We start from the raw sequence: 25,226 nt of genomic DNA on the forward strand, positions 1-25,226 counted from the left end.
CCTAATAATCCCTTGGGTAAGCCAATATATATATATTTTTTTATATATAAAATATATATTATATATAGGCATTGGCTTTTTTACACATATATATATATATATATATTTTTTTATATATAATATATATTTTGTATATATAAAATATATATATATATATATATATAAAAGCCAATGCCTATATATATATATATTTTTTTTTTTATATATATAATATATATTTTATATATATAATATATATATATATATATTATATATAAAAAAAAATAATTATATATATATATATATATATATATATATTATGTGCATGAAAGACGGGGAGAAGGGGAGGGGAGAGCAAAGGAGAGAGAATGAGTGAGAGGGAGTGAGAGAGACAGAGAGAAGTGGTGGGGCGTGGAGGAGGACGGCCGGCCCGCAACGATTGGAAAATATCGAAGACGCGCACGCGCTAATCCAATGAGGGGGGGCGGGGTGGTTGTTTTAAAAAAAAAAAAAAAAAAAAGTAGACAAGGGTGGGAGCATCTCGTGCTTGCGCGCTGCGTCTTTTCCTCCCAAGCACCGTGTGTGAAACTCTCATATCTCACATATCAATAATTCAAGCGCGCGCGAGAGCGAGCAGACGGAGCCTCCCGCCCCCCACCCCCCACCACCACCACCACCACCTCCCACCTCGCGCGCTATGTGTGCCGTTGCCCCGTCACTCGTCCAGGGCCCGACTCCCGCTTACTGCTCCAAGTGACAGGGAAGAGGGCGGGAAACAAAAGCGAGGAGAGGAGCAGGTGAAAACCGACGACCCGACCGGAGGTACGGAGGCAATCAACTGCTTTTTTTTTTCTTTTTTAAATTTTTTTAAAACGGAGAGAAATAAAGCGTCCGGTTTTCCGTCCAAGAGACTCCGCGGGGAGAAAGTGTTTGCGGCGGGCTGATTAAATACTAACAAACGGAGTGGCTACTAGAAATAAGACAAGACTCCTAAAGGTCCGTGTGGGGAACACCCGGGAAACTCTTCCCGCCTTACTTTTCTTTTTTTTTTCTTCTTCTTCTTCTTCTTCTTCTTTCGTTTTCGAGCGGAATAGACCCGCGGCGTGAAGTTGCGCGAAGACGGCCGGAGAAGCGGCTGGTCGCGGTCCCGGTATGTTGGCGCTGTGCCTGCTGAGCGCCGCGTGGCTCGCGGGGAGCCCGGCCCGCGCGCAGAACGAGACGGAGCCCATCGTCCTGGAGGGCAAGTGCCTGGTGGTGTGCGACTCCAACCCGGCCGCGGACCCCACGGGCACCGCGCTCGGGATCTCCGTGCGCTCCGGCAGCGCCAAGGTGGCGTTCTCCGCGGTCCGGAACACCAACCACGAACCCTCCGAGATGAGCAACCGCACCATGGTCATCTACTTCGACCGGGTAGGAGAACGATGTTTTCTCTTACGGTTCAATGGGAAAGTGTGACCAAACTTTTAACTGTTCATTTATATATTAAATGACAATATGAAGAAAACTGTATTTGGCAAAATAAGTTTATACTTTATACTAGTTTGGTGATCGAGCAGATTGAGCTCCAGATGTGCGCGCGTGCGTTCCACGCGTGGCGCGCGTCTTGTCCGGTGGGCCGCGTGTCAAATAGCTTGTGAAAGACTTCCACTAACAATCATTTGGGTGGAGGAGGAGCAGCGTGTCGCATAGTTTGCAGAAACATCAGAGACGTAACCAGTAAGAACGCGACGACGTCCGCGAGACAATTGTCATCTGATCTCTTTACGGATCTTTTGAAGAAGAAGAAAAAAAAAAACTATGAGGGTGTTACTTAGCGTAAAACATTCAAATATTTATAAATGACAGGAATCCTGGGCGGATACGGTGGTTCAATCTGGCACATCTGGCCTCGTGGAGCGCAGCTGGAGCTCTGACTGAAAGTGGAGTCAAACTCCGTCTCGGAGTCTTTTCAAGTGCTTGGAGAAGTGTAGCCTCAGAGGCAACTCCTGTCGAATATTACACGTCTTCTGAGCCGATAATATGGACTACGGGAACTGACATCCCGCCAAATAATTTAGTAACGGCAGGTCGCGAGGGCCAAGTCCTATCCGCACGTTAAAGGTTAATTCTCTCTCAAACTGCCGCTCAATTACGCGCCATAGTTCGCCCCCACGTCCATAAAACCAGCCATTTGGTTGCAGAAATGCATAATTGAAAAGTCAATTCAAAAGATTGATTTGAGTTCTTTTCCCTCTCCGATAAAGTTTGAAAGTTCTGATGAAAGCAGAGCGTTTTTCCACCACATCAGCGAATCTCAACATGTGGTTTACAGCCGTCTAACAAAAAAAATAAAAAAGCGAGGGTCCCCTAGAAATGATTCACGTAAGAAATAGCGACGCCGATTCTCTCCTTGTAAATTAGAAGGTTGTATATAAAATATATATATAAGTCAAATGTCCTGAGAACATGGAAACACGGCTGTTGTGCCAATAAAAGACCCGAGCCGGATGAAGCAACGTTATCAACGCGATAATGTCCATCTCTGTCTCCTTTTCAGGTCCTCGTGAACGTTGGCAAGAACTTTGACGAGGAGAGAAGTAATTTCATCGCGCCGCGCAAAGGGATTTACAGTTTCAACTTCCACGTAGTGAAAGTCTACAACCGCCAAACCATCCAGGTAGCGCGCAGTTTGTCCGTTTCTCACTTCATGTCTATGCGTCTTCGCGGTGTGTGTGTGTGTGTGTGTGTGCTGCTGTTTTTATCATTTACATTTTTTTTAGTTGAATATCAGGTGCAGAGGAAGTCATTTTGTCGATGCTTCAAGATGTCTTTCCCTGCGAGACAACAGCAGCCCGCCGGCCGAACCATAATTAATCAATACGCGCAGAGAGAGCGGAGGGGAGAAGCTGCTTTCAGCACCGTGGACAGCGACGTCTTCTCCTCCCATCATTCTCCTCTTGCTAAAAACAGAGGCAGCCGGTCGCCGAATATCTTTTGATTATTTAGAAGATTAAAACATTACGCACTTTTTGAACGGGGTAGGGGGGGGGGGGGGCACAAACAGCCCTTTTAATTATCTCGCTCTTACACAAAACGCTCTCACGGGGGGGTTAATAATTACACATACATGCTTCTTCTGTCTCGCACACACAGGATCGCCGGCCTCCTTTCATCCCGCTAACAGCTCACATTCGCTCCGCCTCAGACGCCTCAGATGGCGTCTCCGCGCCTCTTTTGATGTCTCCAGCGGTGAAGCGCTTGCAAAGTCTCGAGCCCATTTCCCCAAATGAACATGCACGGCGATGCCGCTTTACAAGTCAAACAACGTTGATCACGATGTATCTCTCGCTAATTCATCAGTTGCGCAATTAGGTTCCGGGCTCCCCGGGGCTTTGGCATTATGTTTTGCTACTTATATTTTATTATGGCACTCTGGATTTAATTAGTACGGCAGCAGCAGTAACCACAATAACAACAAGGAGGGCGGGTGGAGGGCGGGGGGGGGGGGCATATGAGAGGGGCAGGGGGGGGCGGATGGGGGGGGGGGGGGGGCGTGAAGCTCGGCACCATACTGCCGCCAACACTCGACTCACGGCACCGTGGAAACTACGTCCGTCACGCGGGAAACACAGTGATGATGTTTACAGACGCAGCAATTTGGACGTCAGGCGGACACCGGTGCCAAAGGCCGGATCCGATGTGACCATGGCGCCCAACCTGTCCGGCACCAATCTTGATGTTTATTCATTATATTAACTGCTGAGTCTTAATTTCGGACCAATTTTCTTCTGATTTTAAAAAGCTAATGTTAACATCTGGTTGTATGCAACCGGACTGCACACTTATCGGCGTATCGCTGCCTCCCAAATGACAAAGCCTTTGGTTCCATCCGCTGGGTTGCAAATGTACATTCATGGGATGTCGTTAGCAGTGAAAGCGGGATTAAAAAGGAAAACAGAAATGCCGCCTTTTTTAAATGATCTCGCTGTCGTCCGACTTTTACGAGCAGCCTTTTGAGGCTACGCTACAAGTGTGAATCGTCTAAAACCCGAAGCAATTCTAGAAACTTAACACTTCAAAACTGACTGAGAAACCCGCGGCCGCCTTCCGCCATGGCATAGTTGTCAGTCCCGTTTCTGACATGAAAAAGGTGTAGGTTTTTTTCCTCCTCCCTCCCTCCCAAGCATCCAGCCTGCGCGCGGCTCACCTTTGACCTCCTCCACTCATCCTCCGATCCATCCAGCGCGTGTGTTGTGTTGAGAACTCCCACTGTTTGATTGCCTTCGAGGCAGCTGCTGCTGCTGCTGGTGCGTGCGAGGCATGAGAGAGACGGCAGGGGAAGAGAGCGGCGGCGATGAAGGCGATGGAACGGATGAGAGTAAACAGGGAAAAAAAAACAAAAAGTAAGTGACGAGGGCCAGAGGGGAAGGAAGTTTAGATGGAGGTAAGGTAATGAAAGAGAGTGAATAGACACGGAGAATGGTGAAAAAAGTGGAAGGCGGATTGGTGCGATTGAAAGGGGACGAGAAGGGAGGGAAAAGAGGGATACGGTGGTTAAGAACAAAGGACGGACAGAAGGGAGAGAGAAAGGGCAGGTTCAGGCACGGCAAAGAGAGAGAGAGAGGCCATGAGTAACTATTGATCAGTGGATGTGCAAAGGGAAGGAGGAACAGTTTCCATCTCACCTTTCGTGTGCGGAGATCTGCCCATCCATCCACCTGTGAGGGGTGAGCGAGGAGACGTGGGTGTCAGCGAAACGGCTACAAACCCTGTCCCTCTTTGCTTTTTGCCAATTAAATACAAATCACGCTACCCGTAACGCCACCCGTCTGATGGAAAACTTTGCCCGCAATACACACACGGCGCCAAAGGGTTTCATCCCTGGGCAGCTATTGACATTTCCTACATTCACTGCTGTAAATGTAAAAATCCAATTGAAACAAACGGATGCTCTGTCCCTCGGTGAGCATCTTTTACCTGCTGCTTGGTGCGGAGCGCCAACACATCACAAGGACAAACAGACGCGGCGCCGGTGGGACATGAATACAATGAGTGTTGTCTGGGTAGTCAGAGGTTTATCTCATCACTGTTTTCTGAAGACGGCAGTTCATTGGAATTCAATCGAACGGCTCGTTTTGCATTTTGACCCACAGCCGCCAGCATCCGCGCGCCACGAAGCGTAATCCTCCCCGCCGGCAACCCGGCCCGTGTTTGTGCTTTGGTTTCCAACACTCGCATTTTTATCCTGCGACTTGGGGTCGCCGAGGTCGATGCTGTGGTGTTTCACTCCAGAGATCCAGCCAACGCGCTCAGCTGTTAAATGCCACGCCGTTCACTCTTCATCCTGTTCGTTTTCAGTGCACGCTGAGGGAAGGTGGAGATTTGGATTCCCTACAATTATATCATGCTGTAATCAAATGTGTGCCTGGGCGTAATTCTCAACATTTCATTGAACTGCATAATGTAGTCTTCAACGGTCTGCAGCATTCAGAGGGACTAAAATACTTAATTTAATCCAAATATTAGTGTTTTGTCTATATATTTTCAGCATAAAACCGGCCTAGAAAAACATAAATGAATTTCTAGGCCTTCCTGAGTCATTATATGTCTTCTACATTCTATTATGAATGGCGTGCGACTATGGTTCACAATGAGGCCGCTCTCTGATTTCCATGTTTTTGGTCCTGTCACAAAAGTGCGCCGTCAGAGCACCAATTCTGTTTCTCGAAAACCTTTTAAAGATTGATGCACGTATGGGACCACTGAGATGAAACTTACTCACATGCGTCCATGACGTCCTTGAATATCATCAAACAGTTTTTTTAAATAGAGTCTAAATCCCCATGCAGCTTTCCAGTAGAGCCGACAGACCGCTAAACGCCGAAACGGCCTTTAAGTGGCAACACAGGAAAAACACGTACTGCCATCGGATCACAGTTTCTTACATGACTGAGTCAAAGGTACATATGTGGACAGATGAACCAAAGAGCAATAACTGTATTTGTGGGTTGATATATAGTTCCACAAATACTAAACTCTGTGTTTGACTATAATGGGTTATTGAATATTGAAATGGATCAATCACTGAGGGGACTGTCCAAGGACGTCTCTGTTGAACTGCCAATCGGAGAGAAACATCGAAGGTTGTGGCATGACTGTTAGATCCTATCAAGGGTCCACGTCCAGCGCGCCGCTGACCGATCCGAGTCTTTCAGTCCGCAAAACCTCACATGGGCGTTTAAACGCTACACACCTGTATGTGGCTGCTTGGCGGACGAGGTGAGCCGGGGGGGGGGGGGGGGGCGGTGCAGTCGGCGGCGTGCAGCCAGGCAGAGCGGCAGTGTGTATTTTGGGAGGTGCGAGGCCTCACGCCGGCGTGCTTGCGAGGAGAACTTTTCCCGCGGCGTTCACGACCCTCCGGGGATTCGGTGACGATTGTCTTTTTCGAGCGTTGCATGTGAACAAAAAATAGCACTAAAGAAATGAACCCACCATAATCTGGATGTAACCATTCGACCTGCGCAGGCCGGTTTATATCAGTATCATTTACGTGGGTTCGTTCGGTCAGTGATTCATCGACAGCCAACGTTATGCAGCGGAAAGGAAGAAGGAAGAGTTTCGGTTGCACTTTTAGAAAAGGATTCCAAAAGGTAAGACTTAAAAAAAGGTATCTGCATCTCCACAAGCTTCTGTCTAATGAGACGTTTTAATGGATTTATTCGGGTTTAAATACCGCGGTCACCTGCCGCCGTGAATGCAAATCAGGCAATCTGCCTGATTTGCTTGTGGAATGCGAGGAGTCGGAGTCAGTCACACAGTGAAACGCAGCCTCTTTGCCAGGTTCACTTCTCCAATAGATGAAGCGTCTGATCTTCTGTTTTTAAAATGTATGTAATTGCCTGCACACACACACACACACACACACACACACACACACACACACACACACACGTTTACAGTAATATACAAAGCAGCAAGACAGATGCCCGCCTTCCATTTCCATCAGAATCAACCTGTTCTCAGTGTTCTTCAGTTTGGCAGAACAATACGGAAAAGCTGTTCTGGTTTGTTGCTCATGTGTGAAAAAAATGAGGTCTGAGGGACAAACACACATTATTTGATTGTTACAACAGACATGGTCCTAAAAAGCTTTTTGGCTTCAAGCAATGTTTGTCTTAATCACTTCTCTGGAGACCTATTATATAAACATTTATAAAAATACTTTAGAGTTACATCCTTGTAACTCTGGAAAAGGCTCGGCTGAATAATTTTATTGTGCGAAAAGTCAAAGGAAACCACACTTTGTGGACTGTAAAAGCCGTGTGCTGACATCCTTTAGGTATTTTAAGAGAATGTGTTCCAGGATGTGTTTCCGGCTTCTTTTACTCTCCCACCAATGTCTGTATCCAACTCTGAAAACGCGCATAATTCATCATTTCAAACGCAGATTGTAGGTCTCGGCTGCTGCGTCCCTCTGCCCCCCCCCCCTCTTCGTCTTCAGCCGCATTGGTGAAACACAGCTGGCCGGGAACATCTGTATATTTTTTTTAGCTGACACCTGAAAAGATAAAAGCATTCTGGCCAACGGAGAATTCTTCCTCTCCCAGAATGCAAAGCGCGGCGCGAGGAAACGATGAGTTTCCACATACGGAAAGTCGGCAGCAGGCAACTGATTGTGTTGTGATTTCATTACAACCGGCGTCGCCTTACATCCCCTCAACCTCCGTCCAAATGGAGTCGCGTTGATGTCGCGTATGTGACCGATGCCGCAATCAGGGGATCTAATCATGTCGTTGGCATTAAGTGCAAAACCCGAGACGTTTTCTTTTTTCATTTGCATGTGGAGATATTTCTTTCAACCGTCTGACCTCCGCTTCCCGCTTCCCGCCCGTCGTTTCCTCCCCGTTCTCTCACCCTGTTACTCAGCCAGTTAATTGGTGCTCATGCATTAATGAATGCAGATCGATGGAGGCCCGACGCCGTGTGCAGACCTATTATCATGCTTTCATATTTATGGTGGGCAATTGTGAGAGTGTAGCTGACTGTGTGTGTGTGAGAAAGACAGACAGCTCTTTGTGAGTGTGTGGTGACCACAGTCTTCTCCTTCCATAGCCCCTGTCACAGCTTTATTAGAGCTATACATCACCGGCACACACTGACCCTGTGTGTGTGTGTGTGAGACAGAACAACTGCTTCCCTGTAAATGCTCCCATCAATTTAACATGCGGACAATAATATCATTCTGTGTGTTGTTCTTTTAAAAACGAATAGAAGCGGACAGATCGGCAGCAAACGCAGACACAAGAATATGACATACAATAATACAAAAGGCCTTTGTTCTGACTGACAGACGGCACAGATTCCAGGTGTTGCGATTGCTTATGTGAGCAACTCAAAAATGAAAGAGTGTGTGTGTGTGTGTTTGCATGCTCACGGTATCAGAGCATCATGTATGTTATCTATCGATATCTCTTCCCTCTCCTCAAATCCTTTTGCATCTATCTGATATAACAATCTATAGTTTAATGAGGCCAACTTGAAGCAGTGGTTTCACCTTCCTATAACAGCGTTCTCTTTATCGTGTGTCGGCGATGTTTTAGAAACGTGCCCTTCTTGACGTTCTGCGTGGGGGCGGAAGCGCCTGATATTTTTAGAGCGGCCTGCTTTACGTCCTGCTTGATCTGTGGCAAGAAATAGTTGGACGTTGCTTTGTTGCAGAAGGAAAGACGCGTGTGAATGACTGAGATGGTGTCACAAACCCACCCTGGGTCTCCATCGTACTTCATACATCGTCTGCACAGAGGCCCATATTGGTGCACGCGTGTGGGTCAGAGCGAAGGGGCGTGAGAGCCCGTCAAAGTGAAAAGCGTGAGTGGAGTAAAGATGCCCGAAGGAGGAGAGTTGTTTTCCCCGCAGGACGCAAAGCGGCGGCCTCCCTCCCTCCCTCCCTCCCTCCCTCCCTCGGCCTCACGTTGGTTTCACACCGTCGCTGCACGCGGACGACGCAACATCTGTTCCTCAGCTAGACACGTTTATTTCGCCACATAATGGGCTCCGTTTGTTGTCATGGTAATTAAAAGACGTGGCTTAAGTACGGTGTGAGTGTTTTTCATCGGAATCACAGACGGCCTTTTCAGAACTCACACACACACACACACACACACACACACATTCAAGCTGAGTTTGCTATTAAGAGGAGTGTTGGGCCAAGAGAGCTCTTGACTCTGACACGCTCTCCATATCCTGCACACACACACACACACACACATCATCCCTCTCTTCTGACCATCGGGTAGAATGAGGTGGATAAGTGCATAATTATGGGATGTTTGTGGCCGTGTTCTATCTCTCAGCGACAGCTTTAAATTGACTTAATTCGAGTAGCTACAGAAAAGTGTATCCACGCATCTGAAGTTCAGACGACGCGAATTTACATCTGAACTGAACTGTGGAAGCTGAAAAAAAACCCATTCTGTGGAAATATTGTAATGATGATGATGATTATGTTCATTCAATCAATTGATTGAACATTTACTATTTGGCGGCGTGTGATTGTGTCACGTTAAATCTCGGCGATTGGCTGTACTTGACTCCGCCCCCTCGTGTCACTTATAGATGTTTGTGGACATTGTGTCTCGTGTAGGGCTGCACGGCACGCCGGTTCGAACGGTATAAGGTTGCCGTACCGGCGCTACGCCATAACAGCTGACGTTGCTCGTTGGAAGACGGCAGGAATGATTTTTTACGCAATTGAGGAGCGCCGAGCGGTTGATTGAGTCATGGTTCTAACTGCATAACAACAACGACGAGTAGGCCACAAGCAAACACTCTCTAACAGGGTAAAACACCACGACACAACCGCTTGTGACACTAACAATCGCCGAACTGCATGCTGGGTACAGCTCACAACGAGAAGTGACTCTGTTGCTACATGAAAACACGGAAAAGAGCGACACGGGAGGAACAACGAGAGGCCAGAGATGCGCCAACGCAACGTGGGCCCAGGAGAGGAGATGTGTTAAGTTACATTAGATCAGAAAATAGATTCGATCAGATTCATTGCAGAGTCTGTGGAGCCTCTGGTGGCAACACCAGCAGCCACGGCGAGCTAGCTAGCTGACGAACTAACGAGCTAACTCAGACACGCGGACAGCCGTTTCGGGTGGCCCGCCGTCCTCTTCGGGGTCAGGGAGGTTCATGTATCTTCTCGAAAAAGCAATACGGTCACACACCAGCGTGCCGTCACAGTCTTTCTTAGTACCATGGTGTGGATTTTCGGCCGTACCGTGCCGCCCTAGTCGCGTGGCTCGCGTACGTTTCGCAGTGGGCGGAAATACCAACTTTGCCAAAACACAAAAGTGGTTTGCCGACTAGAGAGTCTGCTTTTTTTTTCTGCACACAGAATTGAACCTTTGACCTGCAGCGCCACCATGGGGGGGGGGGGGGGGGGGGGTGGAGCAGAGAAGCCATGCAAGAGGCTACTTCTGGTCTCCGTATTTTAACAGTAAATAATAATGTAAATAATAACTAAACAATTTAAATAATTTCAAATTCTCCCTTCCTCTTAGTGCGAACAATCAGCTTGATGGGATTCGGGAAACAGGAACATTTGCGCCGCCTCATTGTGTACTTCATCTGATACACTTGTCAGATTAGCGATTTCTCCTTCGCCCGTCAGGAGCTGCAACCTAAATCTAAATCTTTTTTTTTTCCCCCGTCAAGCTACGGCAAGTTTGCTCTCGGGGAAGGCGAGGATTTTCTCACAGGTTTCATAAAGTGGGATCAAGCTTAAACAGACACTTCGGTTTGTTTTTGGTGCCGCGTCGGTAAAAGAGTTCCTCTGTGAAGCATGCGGAGGAAACAAGCATCGCCGCTGTTGCTCGGAGAAGAGGAGCGATGAAAGCCGCTTGGAGGGGGTGGGGGGGGCTGACAGACACTTCTCTCTGTAAGGAGACGTTATTCCTTGAGTCCGCGACAGTGTGTGAACGTCTCCCCTTAAGTTGTTAAATCTTCTTCGGCGTGCAGAAAAGAAAACAAATAGAACAAAAGCAAACGATGATGGCGGCTCCAGATGTTGCTCCCGGCTGCGGGACGCTTGCGTGCAGCTGCAAAGATGTCCTCTCACCCCGTGAACTGCCTGTCCTCTTCCTCCCCGTCCAGGTGAGCCTGATGCACAACGGCTGGCCGGTGATTTCGGCGTTCGCCGGCGACCAGGACGTGACGCGCGAGGCGGCCAGCAACGGGGTTCTGATCCAGATGGAGAAGGGAGACCGGGCCTACCTCAAGCTGGAGAGAGGGAACCTCATGGGGGGATGGAAGTTCTCCACCTTCTCCGGCTTTCTGGTGTTCCCCGTGTAGAGAGGGGGGGGGGGGGGGGGGGGGGGGCGGGTCGAGCGAGTGTTGTTGGTGGGGGAGGGAGGGGCTTAAAGGTGGATGGGGAGAGGAAAGGATGTGAGTGAGACGTTGGAGGAGAAGAAGAAGAAGAAGAAGGAAAAACCAAGATGGAAGGTGACAACAGACTCTGAGATGCGAGAGGGATGGAAGAATGAGAGAAGAATTATGAAGCCGGTACATGCTCCTTCCCTTCCCTCCCTCCTTTCATCCGTCCTGTCATTCGTCCTCCGTCCCCCCCCGTCCGCCCCCCCCCCCCCCGGTGTTTCTCTGTGGCTTGACTGCAGCTTTGGACAGCCAAAAGCTTTTTTCATTCTCTGCTGAAAGGCGCGATCACACATCGATGCATCTGTGTCGGCTTAAGCTCTGATGAATGTCTCTAGAAGCGCTGCCTCTCCGAATTTCACATCTACCATGTTTGTAGTCTTTTACTGCGCATTAATTCCACGGATTTTACATCAGCCTTCAGCCCAGATCCAAGCTAGACCTTTTTTTTTTTTTTTCAGTAGGGAAAACAATACGTTTTGATCATAAAAGCAGGTGCTTCATGAACCTTCCCCGTAAAGCTCTGTTTTGCAGTTGTTATAATAAATACAACTGTTCCGTCCAACGTAGACTTGACTGCTACCACATAAAAAAAAGGGACTTTTTTAAAGGTTACAAAATATCCTGCAAACTGTTAAATGTAGATATTCAAGTCTCTCTTGTAACTCTATCCAATAACCCTCAGATTGGTGTTGGTACGAGCCACCGGGTATTACTACACCCTCCTTCTTCCCCTGTTATTTTATCATCTGTCTGCTGTCTGGTCGCCACACAAACATTGGGATCAACTTTCGTCTCCGGGTCGGACCCCCGCGCGACCCCCCCCTCCCGTCCTCGCTGTGTCTCTATCCGGTCATCACGCCTGCTTTTTTTCCTTTTCACATCCGGGACCTTCTCTCTTTGACTATGCTGTTGACCCACAAGTGCAGATTTCTCCCTCTTCCTTTTTGGTATGCCTCCGCTATCACCCCTCCTCACCCCCCCTCACCCCACCCTCACCCCTACCCCCCCCTACGGCCAATCCTCCCCTCCTTTCTCATGTCGATACTATCTGCTGCTGTAATCGTTCGCCTCCCAGCACGGATCCTTCCTTGCTTTTCCTCAAAGTTGGACTTTGGACTCTGAAACCAACACCACAAACTCTACACACAAACACACACACACACATATATATATATGTACACATTTACACAATATATATATATACAAATGGATATATAAATATATTGAAATCTAAGTCCACATTTCTATTCCTCTGGTATTATGATAATAATAATGATAATACTAATATTGAAAACTGAATCTGGTTGATGACTATAATATCTGTATTTCCGTACTTAAATGTTATGTAAAAGAAAACATGTTCTTTGAGAAACTTATTAGTGACTGTGTGTGGAAATCCGAGGCTGCCGTTCTGCTCTTCTGATAAAAAGACGCTTCTTGTTTTTTGTTTTGGATCAAACCAAGTTATGGCTAAAAATGACTATTATACAAAAAAAACATACAGCTAAAAGGAATTTTATTTATTGTGGATTAGAGCCTGAGCCCTATTGTATTATTATTATTATTATTATTCATCAATCATATCAATTGATCTACTGTTTTTTTTTTTATTTATTTGCTCTGATGGAATCAATAAAATCTAAATGGTATTTTTATTTTTCTTAAACCAACTTTCCTCTTGGCCCGGCAGTTTATTTTGTCAAAGCTGGCTTACTGAAGCACACACAGCCCCCCCGGTGTGTTGGTGTGTGTGTGTGTGATAGGGTGGTGGTGGTGGTGGTGGGGGGGGGGGGCGGTGGTCTCCTCCTTCCTCCTTCGACTCGGCGGATCTTTACTCCACCACGTCCTTCTCTCTCAGTCCAATCGATCTGGGGTCCGTCTCCGTCCCTCCAGCTCACCTCGCTGTCTCAAGCCTCCTTTTACCGTTAATGTTTTTTTTTTTTTTCTTGGTTGCCCCCCCCTGCTCCTCCTCCTCCTCCTCCTCCTCCTCCTCCTCCATCCTCCTCCCCCTCCTCCTCCTCCCTCGTCACTGTTTTTAAGGTTTTGTGGTTCGTTTCTCTCCAGACTGTAATGAGCTCCGGTGGGAGAATTAGAGCTGGAATAACAAGCAAACACCAACAACCCCCCCCTCCTAAACCCCCCCCCCCCCCCCTCCCCCACCCAGTAATCTCACCTCATTGCCTGTCTTTACTCTCTGGCCGTTTTTCGGGGGACAAACTCTGCCGTTCTACGTAACGTTGTTCGATTTAAGGGTCACGGTTTGTGCTCAAATGGCTGCGTTCGATACGTGACTTCGAGTCACGTGAGTTGGTGAAAAAGACGCTTCCTTTCGTAGTTTCGTTGGTTGTCTTCTCCCAAACCGCCCCGGGCCCGTCTCAACGGCGCCTCCCTCCCTCCTCGCTGGACTTTACAAATTGGCCAACGGCCGTACGCTCACATTTCACTGGAACGCAAACGAGTCGCTCTCCTCTTGATTAATCGTGCAATTCCAGCAAGGAGGAATGAGCGTGTTCAGAAAAAAACAATAATTACTTCATTTTTTATGTTTGATTGATTGATTTGTTGAGACATTGTTAAATCAGAAAGAAGTGTAGTTGAGGAACACTTTTGTGATGCATCTGTTTGTCGACATTAACGGTTAACAAGAGCTCGGCCATCAATTCATTAGCATATAAACACAATATGTGAACTGATTCAATGAGTAACATCTGCTTAGAACTAAGTTCCTTCCCTTACCTAATGCTCTTCATCATTTAGCAGCACTTTACGTCGATGATCGAAATACATTTAGTACATTTTGTTAGTTGAGTATCTGTTGGAAAAAGAAGAAAAGGGTGGAAACGGTTGAAAAATCCTCAAAAACCGAACACTTGAGGCAGAATTGACGCACGTTCAAGTCGTGGCTCCGGAGTTTATTCGTCCCCGGATCGCAAAATGAAAGTGAACACGCGCACTAACGCAGGAGGTCTGGACAAGAAGAGTGTTGCTAATCTCAATATTGTAATATTGCAAAGAGAAAACGGCATCCAGGTGTTTCCAACAGGGGAACGGAGCCCGCAAGGCATTGGGAGCCAACAAGAAGACTCACTTTGACAGCTCGTGCAGGAGACCTCGGTGCAAAAATAGAGCAGCACTGCGTCGTTTGATGATCGGCGGACCTTTATTTTGAATGCAACCCCGGTGACGGCGGCTTTAGATGCTATTTTTCCATCCTGTGTACTGTCGGTCTACTGAGTGGGAGGAGGGAAAAAAAAGACGACGACCAAACGATGATACATGGTTTCCATTTATAAAACAATGAATACGTGCGTGCAATTTGTTTTTTTTTGGGGGGGGGGGGGTGTAGTCTCTCGGCAGAGCAAAAACAAAATGCTTATCGATACGAGTAAATCATTTAACGGTTGCTAAACACATCATACCGTCCTACCTTTATTCACCATGTTTCTTGTTTACCAAAATGGTCCCATTCAAAACAGATGGTGTATAACAGTATTGGCTTAAAAAAAAATACGCACCCGCCGCCTCGCCAGCTTAGAATTTGCAACAGTGTGTGTGTGTGTGTGTGTTTGTATTAGAGTGTGAGCTTGTGTACGTGCGTTAATTTCCCTCCCAGCAGCAGGTCCAAAGTCCTCCAGCAGTAATCTAATTGGGGCAGAGTGAGGGGGAGATAATTGTCTGCAGCAGGTCATCGCATAGCAAACAAATTGGAAGTGCGTGTGGCGTGTTGCTCTCCCCCTCTCTCCCTTTCTCCCCCCCTCTCTCCCCTCCTCGCCTGTCATCTCTCCTCTCCCCTTCCTCTCTTCTCAATGTCATGAGAAAGCTGACAGTTGGGTCTGATGCAGCATTATATTTTCAGCTCTATGGAAATGTGCTCACACTTGTTTACTGTTGCCAAGAACACACACACACACGCACACACACACGCACACACTTCCAGCGGCCCGACACGTTTTTTGCCCCGGTGCCCTCTCAGTCCGGGCCAGATGGGGCAGGAAAACCGTCAAGAAGACAGACCAACAGAGAGGACGTCTCGATGTGGGGGGAAAAGGCAAACTAGCGATTCTTTCGTCCCGTTGAGAGACAACCTTTGACTTCTGCCCAACGCTGCGAATCTCAGGTCGCGCACACTCACAGAAACAGCGGATGCATTCGTCGGGGAGCCCGATGCCACCGTCTCCAGATCACCTGACACCAGATCCCCGAGGCCGCGCCCTCGACCCCGCTCCTCCTCGCCGCTCAAACGGCAGAGCGAAACACACCGATTCTTCGGGATACATTTGGTGGTTTACAGTAGTTATTGCATTTGTTTCACGTGAGAGCCGTTATGAGAAACCTATAGAAGGTTTACAAAAGCTGCAACAACCTGATCTTCATCTGCAGCTGTGCAGAAATGTTTGCAGGATTGCAAAGAAAATAAGCAGTTTATCAGTAATGTTTTAATTTAGACTTTGATTGTCAAATTCTTCAAACCATTTGGTAGAGCCATGGAGTTATTTTTTCTACCGATAACTTTCACGATTGCACTCCCGTTTCCCATCTGTCCATGTCGACTCACGTGGGACTCCGAATCAATGTTGCTCCGGTATATTGTGACAAATCTGTGGTAAAGAGCAAAACAAGCCTCTACTCGGGAAATCTAATTTAACATCATGGTTGCCGAGCAAAACTAGAAATATTTATACTTCCAACTGTTAAGAATGCTTTCAATTTTAAATCATCCGACATCCAGACCAGTTCTGAATCTACAGCCATTAGCCTGCACGGTATTTGAATTATATATTATTATAGACCTGCTAATGTTGCTCTGCAGAGATCAGTCAGGGTAAACCTGAATTTGTCGGTGCAAGCGGGAGCTGACCAACAAATATCAAGCCTAAAGTCAACTGATTTGGATTTGTTTTCACCTGTTACCATAGTTACCAGGTACAGTAACTAAATCCGTTTGTTAATCGAGGAATAAAGTGCCTCCCGACACTTTCACATCAGCCGGCATCCAGACGAGTTTTGAACCTAAATCAAATGAACTGTCTGTGGGACGCGTTGATCCTCTCACCAATCAACGTATTTTGTTTTATAGATGCTTACATTTTGTGTTCAGGTCAAAAAAAAGAAGAAGAGGGACAACGCTGGGATAAATTAAATGCATTTGCACGTACTACATAAATTATCAGAGACAACGGGCAAATGTTCTTGGCTGCAGTGCTGCTGGCAGAGACGGGCCGTGTTGATTTTGCGTTATGAGCCGAGGCGATGGGGGAGTTCATATGAGAGAGCAGAACTCACCCCCGAACACCGGCAAAGAGGACAATAACCAACACTGACAGGTGGGCTATTCAGAGAGGAACAAAAGTGGGTTTGTGTTTGTTTTTTGGTTACAAAAAGTGGTTTCACACCTATCAAATCCAGGCAGATATTGCAAAAAAAAAAAAAAAATGGCAACAAAACGTATTGCCAGCCGTTACATTTCTGAGCATTGCCACAGAACAATGCGGGCTGACGTTAACAAAAACAATTAGCGTTCGGTCCGACGCATCGTTGACTGGAAACAACGTGGTGAACTGATTGTTAGCGCCGCGTGAATCCGCGAAAAAAAAACACGAGACGGCTGTGCAAAAGGGTGTAAGTGTGAATGTGTGAGCGTGCGTGCGTCTGAACGGTGCCACGGTCACGCAAGCCGACATTTCGATTCAGTTTTACTTTATTAAACACATGCATGACAGAGTGAAAGTGTTGCAAGCCGCACAAATAATTATTTTTCTTCATGGAATTGATCGGGATTGTTCATTTCTGAATCTGGTGTTTGGCAAACAGCACAAATAAAAGTACGAATCCTGATCACGAACCAGAAAATATCCCGCCAGGAATGTGGTACTTCATCAAGAAGAAGGGAATATATCTGCTGAGGGAAGAAGAACAAATGAGTCTTTCATTAAAAATGACCTCTATTCTCACTGAGCAAATGATTAAGAAAACAAACCTCCCTTTAATACAGTAATGTATGGGTAGCTAGTTGTTTTTGGGAAACAGCCATTCGGTTTAAAAGGGTTTGAAAGATGGATTCGACGGAAAACGGACAAATGCTGTATTCTTTCATCACAATTGAACGGGCCGCTAATTCTTTCACAGGATGCAGATCTAGTTTGCCGCGAGCATGCCTGAAGGCATGAGTCAGTGTTCACACAAGATGGGGAGTAACTTCTAAGATGATTCTGTGTCTTCCATTTGCCTGGACGGTGTTCGACTCGTTTGCATTGATCTGCTAATGTTGCTCTAAAAACTACAAAGAGCTGCAGAGATCAGCCGGCGTAAACCTGAATTTGCGGGTGCACGCCGGAGCTGACCAATAAATATCAACCCTAAAGTCAATAAATACACTGATTTGGATGTTTTCACCTGTTACCATAGTAGTTGATTTTGTTAATCAGGAAATAAAGTGCTTCCCCTCACTTGAATGGCCTGAAAGGTCCACGTTTGGAACCACAAAAACGCTGCTCTGAGACGATGTAAAAGCTTCCGATTTGACCGTTTCAACACTCCTGCAGTTAATCACATTAGTCGTGATCCATAGATCCGAGATCTTCTTCACTGAGCCCGTCTATAAAAATGTCTCTCAACTGCTCTTCGGGCCTGAACAATGTGCTGGGTTTTTAGGTTTTTGCAGTCTGTAACTTAACTTCACCAACAGGCAGCCGTCGGGCCCCGGTAACCGAGGAGCCGGGAGAAACCTCGGATGAAGAGCCGACCAGGGGGGGGGTGGAGGCATAATAGCTGGCGTGTGTGTGAGGACCCTGAAGTGCAAAGTGATGCTTGCCGTTCGCCGCCGCTGTCACGCCACGCGTGCTGTCAAATTCTTTAATTGGAAAGAGAAACGGTTCTACTTCTCTTTTTGTTCATTTCTTGTATGGCTACAATTGCAGCTTTAGATTCTAAAACCTGCACATATATGGTTAGTCACACAGAGCCATATGAGAGGCCATCATGGGAAGAGGGCGGGCGCTTTCAAAAAGAACGTGGCAGGTGATTGGATGAACCATCTAGACAAGACGTGGACGTTATCAACTGTCAACGGTTCAACAAGAGACGCATTTAGAGCCATTTCAGAACTGCATGGTCTTACATTTATGTTGAAATCAATATCTTTGGATGGTTTTCACAAAGCACTTTGATAAGACTTCTTGGAGAGACTTGGATGGGCTAATTGGTATCAGCGTCATTAATTTCCTGCATGTTTTGAACTCTGGGCTTTGTTTGTTCTTTTGTGCCTGAGGAGAAACCTGTGAAACACGTGAGCACACTGTGTCCGCAGTTTGACTAATGAGACCTGAACACGTAGGCTACAATATCTCTGCAGCAGATTTTCAACTGATCAACTGTTTTGTGTAATAAAACAGATTTCCCGTTTGCTTCTATGCTGAACACAGAAGGAGGAGAACAGCTGCCAACGTCGCTCTGATGGAAATAAAGTGAATCTGTTAAAGTTAAAGCAATTTATAACACACACACACGTGAATTTAAGATCTCAATCGCTAGTCTCAGTTCTTCTTCAATACAATATGATGTGGATTTTGAACAAAAATGATGATACATTTTGAGCGAAACAGACCATACAGGTCAGGATCCAGGTTTTCAGGATGAACAGATCTCAAAAGTTTCAAAACGGATGTTCACAAACCAACGGGGTTTAATTCTCATACAGTCTATAGTCAAACGGCGAGTAGCAAGGGGGTCCGGGTCAATATGATCAAAACGTCCAAGTTAGATGTGAAAGACAATGTCGTGGGCCCGAGACCTGAGCACGAAGGGGTAGGGGGAAGAGAAAAACAGCCCAGAGCGCAGCAGGAAGGTTACATGATGAGAGGAGCAGAGAGGCGACGAGAGCGAACGATGGAGTGTGGAGGAGACGAGAAGGGGCCTGCAGTGAATGGCTCTCAGACTAATGTGTTCAGTGGTATCCAGCAGGTGTGTTGCTTGGAAAGATGCCAGCTCCGGTCTCAACTCTGCAACACAAGACGGAGAAGCAAACGCAAGAACGGCTGATGGCCAATGACTGCGTTCGCCTCCTTAAAGACGCTTAAATGTGAAGGCGTGTTCGGCAGGCGAGCAAAGTCAATTTAGAAAGCGCCCATCGTGAAGCAACACAACATGTGTCCATGACGTGTGGGCAGATGACGTAGGCCGTGTGAAAACAAGGAGGCCTTCAGTTCTTGAAGGCCTCCTTGTTTTGGACCAATTGGACCGATTGGACCTGACCGTGGAGGCGGACTCGGCCTCTCTTCCCTTCCTCAGCTTATGACCCGGCCGTGCTGCTCTGCCGTCGGGGCAGCTGACCCCACCGAGCACGTTCGACCTTAAGCATGTTCCAGCCCGGAGGTCCTCTGGCTAGTTGTAGGGGTGAGACGCCCTTTTAGTGCATTTGGTTTTCTCCTGTTTCCTTTTAGGGAGTTACGTAAGCAAGCTGTATTTTCTTTTGTTGTTTTGGTTGTAGGTGATATTTATTAAGATTGGTTGGTTTATTGTCTTGAGACATGATCGCCCTGCTAGCATAATTTGACAAATAAATATTCTAGACTGCAAAATCGGTCATTTATCAGGAATCAGGAAACATTTATTGCCAAAATATGTCAGACATACAAGGAATTTGTCTTGGCGGTTGGTGCGTGACAGTAGACAGTGTAACAATAGACAACAAGACAGCAGTCCACAAGTGATAAAATAAAGTAAAATTAAATGCTAATGATATGGGTTAGTAGAATAAGGCTATGGGTTAGTATAACCCAGGGAATAAAGTTAAAAATTTAAAATATTAAAAAAGTTATTAAAAAATATTAAGCATAAAGTGCACAAGTAACAAAGTGACGACAAAGTGAAAAATGACAGTTAAAGTGGCATGTGCAGTGTGAGGGGGAGTGACCGGTGGAGTGTTATAGTCAGTCAGTGGGGGACCGGCTCTGTTGATGAGCCCGACTGCCGATGGGAAGAAACTGTTTGTGTGGCGGGAGGTCTTAGTCCTGATGGACCTCAGCCTCCTGCCAGATGGAAGGGGCACAAACAGGTTTTGTCCGGGGTGAGAGGGGTCGGCCGCCATCTTTTTAGCTCGCTTCAGAGACCTGGAAGCGAACAAGTCCTGCAGGGACGGCAAATTGCAGCCGATCACCCTCTCTGCAGAGCGGAGGACACGCTGCAGCCTGCCCTTGTCCTTGGCTGTGGCTGCAGCGTACCAGACGGTGATGGAGGAGCAGAGGATGGACTCCGTGATGGCCGTGTATTTGGAGTGGAGAAGAGCGGGAGGCTCATCGTTATGCTGCACTCAGGTTCCAGTGTTCCAGCGACGACCTCACAGACCAAAGGTTGTTCATGGTTCCTAACGTGAGAATCAAAACGAACAAAAACTTGATTGAACTGGATTGATCAAACCAGTCAATATCTGAATTTATCTGTATATAAATTGTATATCTGTCTTTATATATCTGTACATCTGTCGTTAAATTATTCATTCAGGGACCTGTCATGTTATATTTTTTCTCTTTAAAAAACCTTTCCACATCCGTTTATAGTGGCAACAGTAGCTTTATAGTTTGGTAACTACAGATCCAGAGTAAAAATGATTTTACAGTAAAAGTATTGCGTATGTCCTTCTGTTTAAACTCTGCTTATACAATTTAAAGTGGCTAGAGAGTGGAGCTTGTTCAAGACTTGCTATGGAATATTATGTCTATTAAAAACGCACGAGCCTGTAAACTTGAGACAAGAAGTAAATTATATTTACTCAAAGCGCATTTAGGTAAGAAATATCCAATCACAGAGCGTGGCCCCCTGTGTGTGCCACTAATGCGCCGTCCCCGTCCCATCGGATGGATGGTAGAGATGATGAGAGATTCCCGTGTTCATGATTTGCGAGTCATTAGCACAGTGATAAGAAACAGAAGACGTGCATGTGAGTAGCTTTAGTTATTTCCTACTGTCGTTGCCGTATCGATCCAGGACCCAGTGAGGAAGATGGAACACAACTGGGAGGAGTGAAAAAAAGAGAAATAAGGAGTCAGACACCCCAAGGGCACCAACTGGCATCGCTCTCGCTTATGCACAGATCTGGCCACCGAAAGATCATTAGCGGGAGGGCAAGCTGGGCACTATGTGTGTGTGTGTGTGTGTGTGTTTGCACACACCTGTGTGCAAGTGAGGGGGAAAGAAAAAATAAGCAGAGTCAAGACAAAGGGATTGAGAGAGTAACCAGGCGAAGAATGAAGGTGGAGGCAAGATGGTGGAAGGAAGAAGGTGAGAGGAAAGAGAGAAGACATGGAGGTGAGAGATTTCACAGGAAAAGAACACGGTGAGCGGAGAGAGGTGGAGACGCCATATGGCATCGCGGGATGGAGACAACGACTGAGATGATTGATGGAGGAGGAGGTGCCTTCCTGCGCATTCGGTCCACTGGGTGACCGTTACAACACAGTGTCCTCTCAGGTCTGGATGGATTGTTTAATACCTTGTATAAATGAGAAAAGAGGGTAGATTATTATTTAATTCAACCAACTATGTCGATTTCTCATTTTGTCCTTTGTGTGATATGCAACAAATCAACCCAAATTAGAGCAAATTTACCGGATGGTACAAATGAGTTGGGAACAAAGTACACTAAAGCAACGCAACAAACCCGACACGGTCACAAAAGAGAGGGACTCCAACTCATTGGCGGCCAATTTCAACAAACATCCCAGAATGATTGAACAAAAAAACGTAGAGGTAATAAAAATGCAATACTGTTTTGCAAAAAAAGTACAATGTTTTAACAATGTTATTTGTGTCACCCTGACAGGAAATTCATTATAATATATCTCTATATATAGAGACATAAATCTAAATATGTCTCTATATATAGAGATATAAATATACATCTCTCTCTCGCTCCCTATATATTTTTTTTAATTTTTTTTCTGGTTTTGATGGATGGAGACTGGATCCCGTCTGTTGGCCGCGCGGTGCACAAGCACCAGTGGGTTTGAAACGGTGTGGGTGGCGAAGCCACTGGTAACCAGTGAAGTGGGGGAAATTTAGCTTAAAGACCAGTGGAGCTGCTGCTGCGTTGGTGGAGTTGTGCGCCAGACATGTTTAAACACGTTACCTGACACGTGGCGGTGGGGTAACACCTGAGACGCTCTTCTAGTGTGTCAGGTGTAGCTGACCGGTAACATGCAGGTGAGTTTTCCAGCGGGTGACGGATCAACCACGGAGGGCAAACGGGCCAGAGCTCAAGCCACCAAAAGCCCGACCTTCTGCAAGCCCTTGTTGAAATGTTAACGCAGTGGATTTTTAAAAAATCTGTCAAAACATGAGAGATCCCAAGGAACAAGTGAACTTGACACAAGAGGAGGACAATTGTGTCAAGACATGATGCATTGACAGGCCGCATCCTGCTGTCTGAGCCACTAAAGATCAGCTTCATACGAAATGACTGGAGCTGCCTGGCTGTGTGTGTGTGTGTGTGTGTGTGTGTGTGTGTGTGTGTGTCCAGTTGGTATTTTGAAATTTCCTCCTATAACTACTGATCCATGAATAGCTCAGCTAGCTGCTTCACCACATGTCCTGTCATTGAGTGCCTAATTGGCAAAAAACATACACACTATTGCTGTTCACACACACAGAGAGATGAATGCGTATGCCGGCAAACGGACACACACACACACGCACACACACACACACTTGCACACCTGTATTGCAAATACAGTTTTTGTTGCACAGACACGCATAAAGAGTCAAATGAACAAAAGAAGAAACACTCACACACACACACACACTCACACACACTCACACGTTTCCAGTAAGGGGGGAAAGAAAAGACAATTAGAGGAGAAAAATGTCAGGTCTACTTCACAGTGTGCAGACTTCTCAGGCGGGGCCCAAACCCTCGCTGTGCGGGGAATGGGAATTAACAAGGCCGGTAAATAAGGAATGCGTTCCTGGGAGAGTCGCCCTCCGGTCACCGTGCAGCCAAAAAGAAGATGCTTTTAATCTGAAATGCTCTTGACAAATGCAAAGCTCCGCCTCTACTGCCGGATGAGGCGCGGCTGATCCATTAGAGCAACCCAGTCCATCGTTTTGTCATCAAGGTCTTTTATACCTTTTATACCGAGTGGAAGTGCAGCGACAGATGACTTATAGTTTCTGTTTTTCTTTTTTTTTTCCAAGTAGCGTCTTCATTTATTTTCCGAAATGACTGTTTTATCTCTTCTAATTAGAGTGATAAATGATTGTGTTGCCTGCTTCTAACTGTCGACGGCCTGTAATTCATCTAACGTTGTTTCTGAGGTGTTGTAGTACATAATAAAACCGGTTTTACTTTATTTAAACTGATTAAGTTAACGCGGTGATAATGAGACGCACCAGGTCGATAATAGCGTAGGACCTCTCTTCTAAATCAACAGCGCATTAGAAAAAGAAAAACCTCCACACTGAGAGGCAGTCGTCGCGTCTCAACCGTTTTACGCCCAGCTAGCTCATCGCCGTCTCCCTCTCTCCACGTGACTGGCTATCATAACCAATTTCACAGTAAGTGACTCCCTAAACAAGCTCGATAGAGACGAGCCCTGATACGCACATGATTATATCGAGGAGGTGGCGTCGCAGTTTCTGAGCACCTGGTGACAGCCAATTAGGGCCGGTGTTAGCGAAGGCTAATTCTTCAAATGTAGCACGGCGAGGAGCGGGCGGACCGGGAGGGAGGGCAGAGCAGGAGGAGTGATTGGTACGAAGAGAGAGGGGCAATTAAAAAGGGGAGAAACACAACAGATTGCCGTGTAATTATAGTGTGTGATGCACCATATCGCTGCTGTTTATTTTCGACTAGCTAACGCTAACAAATCGAGACGGCTATTTTTGGAACGTGAAGACGGTGAAATTCAATTATGCCGGCCGCTAAGAGTCCGAGGGGGACCGGAGATGAAGAAAAGAGCTTTGTGACACCAGTCTGTCAAAGCACGGGTAGTTTTCAGTAAGTGCCGGAAACAATTAAACGCGGTCCGATTCATGTGGCGGTTTTGAGCCAAAATTGCACCCGTAATTGCTCATAGGTAGGATCTCGCCGCCGCGCTCGCACGTCAAACAGGCCACAAGGCTATTGGATAATAATTGGACGGGCTCAATTAGTTTGTCCTCTCTCCTCCCCCTTTTCCCTCCGTCTCCATAAACAAAAAGCGCATTACGCATCGATCCCCAGGAGTTGCCGGGGTAACGAAGCGGCGCCGGCCTTTAATGAACTGTCTCGCGCCGGCGGCTTGAAAACGCTCCACTTCTGATTCCGATAATTAAGTTAGTCCAAATCAGATTGAGGGGAGTGAGGTTTATAGAGCAAATTTTCAACAGTCATTTAATTTGGCTACATCCTGTTGAGGCCCGCAAAGGATTGCGGCTCATGCCTTTCAGGGTGGCCCTACCAGGGATTCCTACCCCTCCCTGGCAGCCCTCCAGTCTTTCACTTAGTCATTCTCTCCAGACGGAATATCACAATATGTGAACAAGCGTCATTTCCATTTTTTTTCGCCTTGTTTATCGATGATCCAGTGCAAAGTGCATGTAACAGATTGAGGCGTCAAATGGCCAAATTCCTGTGTGGCCCTTTTAGCGCGTAACACAGACACTGGAGCTTATTTCCCTTAATGCAATGTCTGACATGCCAGCAGTGTTTAGCAGGTGGCAGCAGGTGGCCAGGGAAAGGAGGTTAGCATCTTGTTAGAATAAATTGTGCTCTCAACAACAGACTTGAGGCAAAAGTATTATGAGAATAAATCTGAACCTTTTCATGATGGTTACTGTTTTGCATTCAAGGCTGCAGT

General features: G+C 46.6%; 1 protein-coding gene across 3 annotated transcripts; it reads left to right on the forward strand.

Moving 5' to 3' along the window:
• Positions 1 to 525: 525 nt before the first annotated feature.
• On the forward strand, positions 526 to 13,067 carry LOC120809564 (cerebellin-1). 3 transcript variants are annotated; one of them, XM_078097286.1, is made up of 4 exons: positions 526 to 801; positions 1,074 to 1,389; positions 2,516 to 2,635; positions 11,119 to 13,067. In XM_078097286.1, exons 2-4 carry the CDS (start codon positions 1,132 to 1,134, stop codon positions 11,314 to 11,316), a joined length of 576 nt encoding a protein of 191 aa, XP_077953412.1. In that variant the 5' UTR covers positions 526 to 801; positions 1,074 to 1,131; the 3' UTR covers positions 11,317 to 13,067. The 3 variants fall into 3 exon arrangements, with proteins under 3 accessions (XP_077953412.1, XP_077953413.1, XP_040019393.1); XM_078097287.1 differs by having other exon boundaries at positions 526 to 776; XM_040163459.2 differs by having other exon boundaries at positions 527 to 1,389.
• Positions 13,068 to 25,226: the final 12,159 nt, after the last annotated feature.

Source organism: Gasterosteus aculeatus, chromosome Y, assembly GCF_964276395.1.
Source record: "Gasterosteus aculeatus chromosome Y, fGasAcu3.hap1.1, whole genome shotgun sequence".
NCBI lineage: Eukaryota > Metazoa > Chordata > Actinopteri > Perciformes > Gasterosteidae > Gasterosteus > Gasterosteus aculeatus.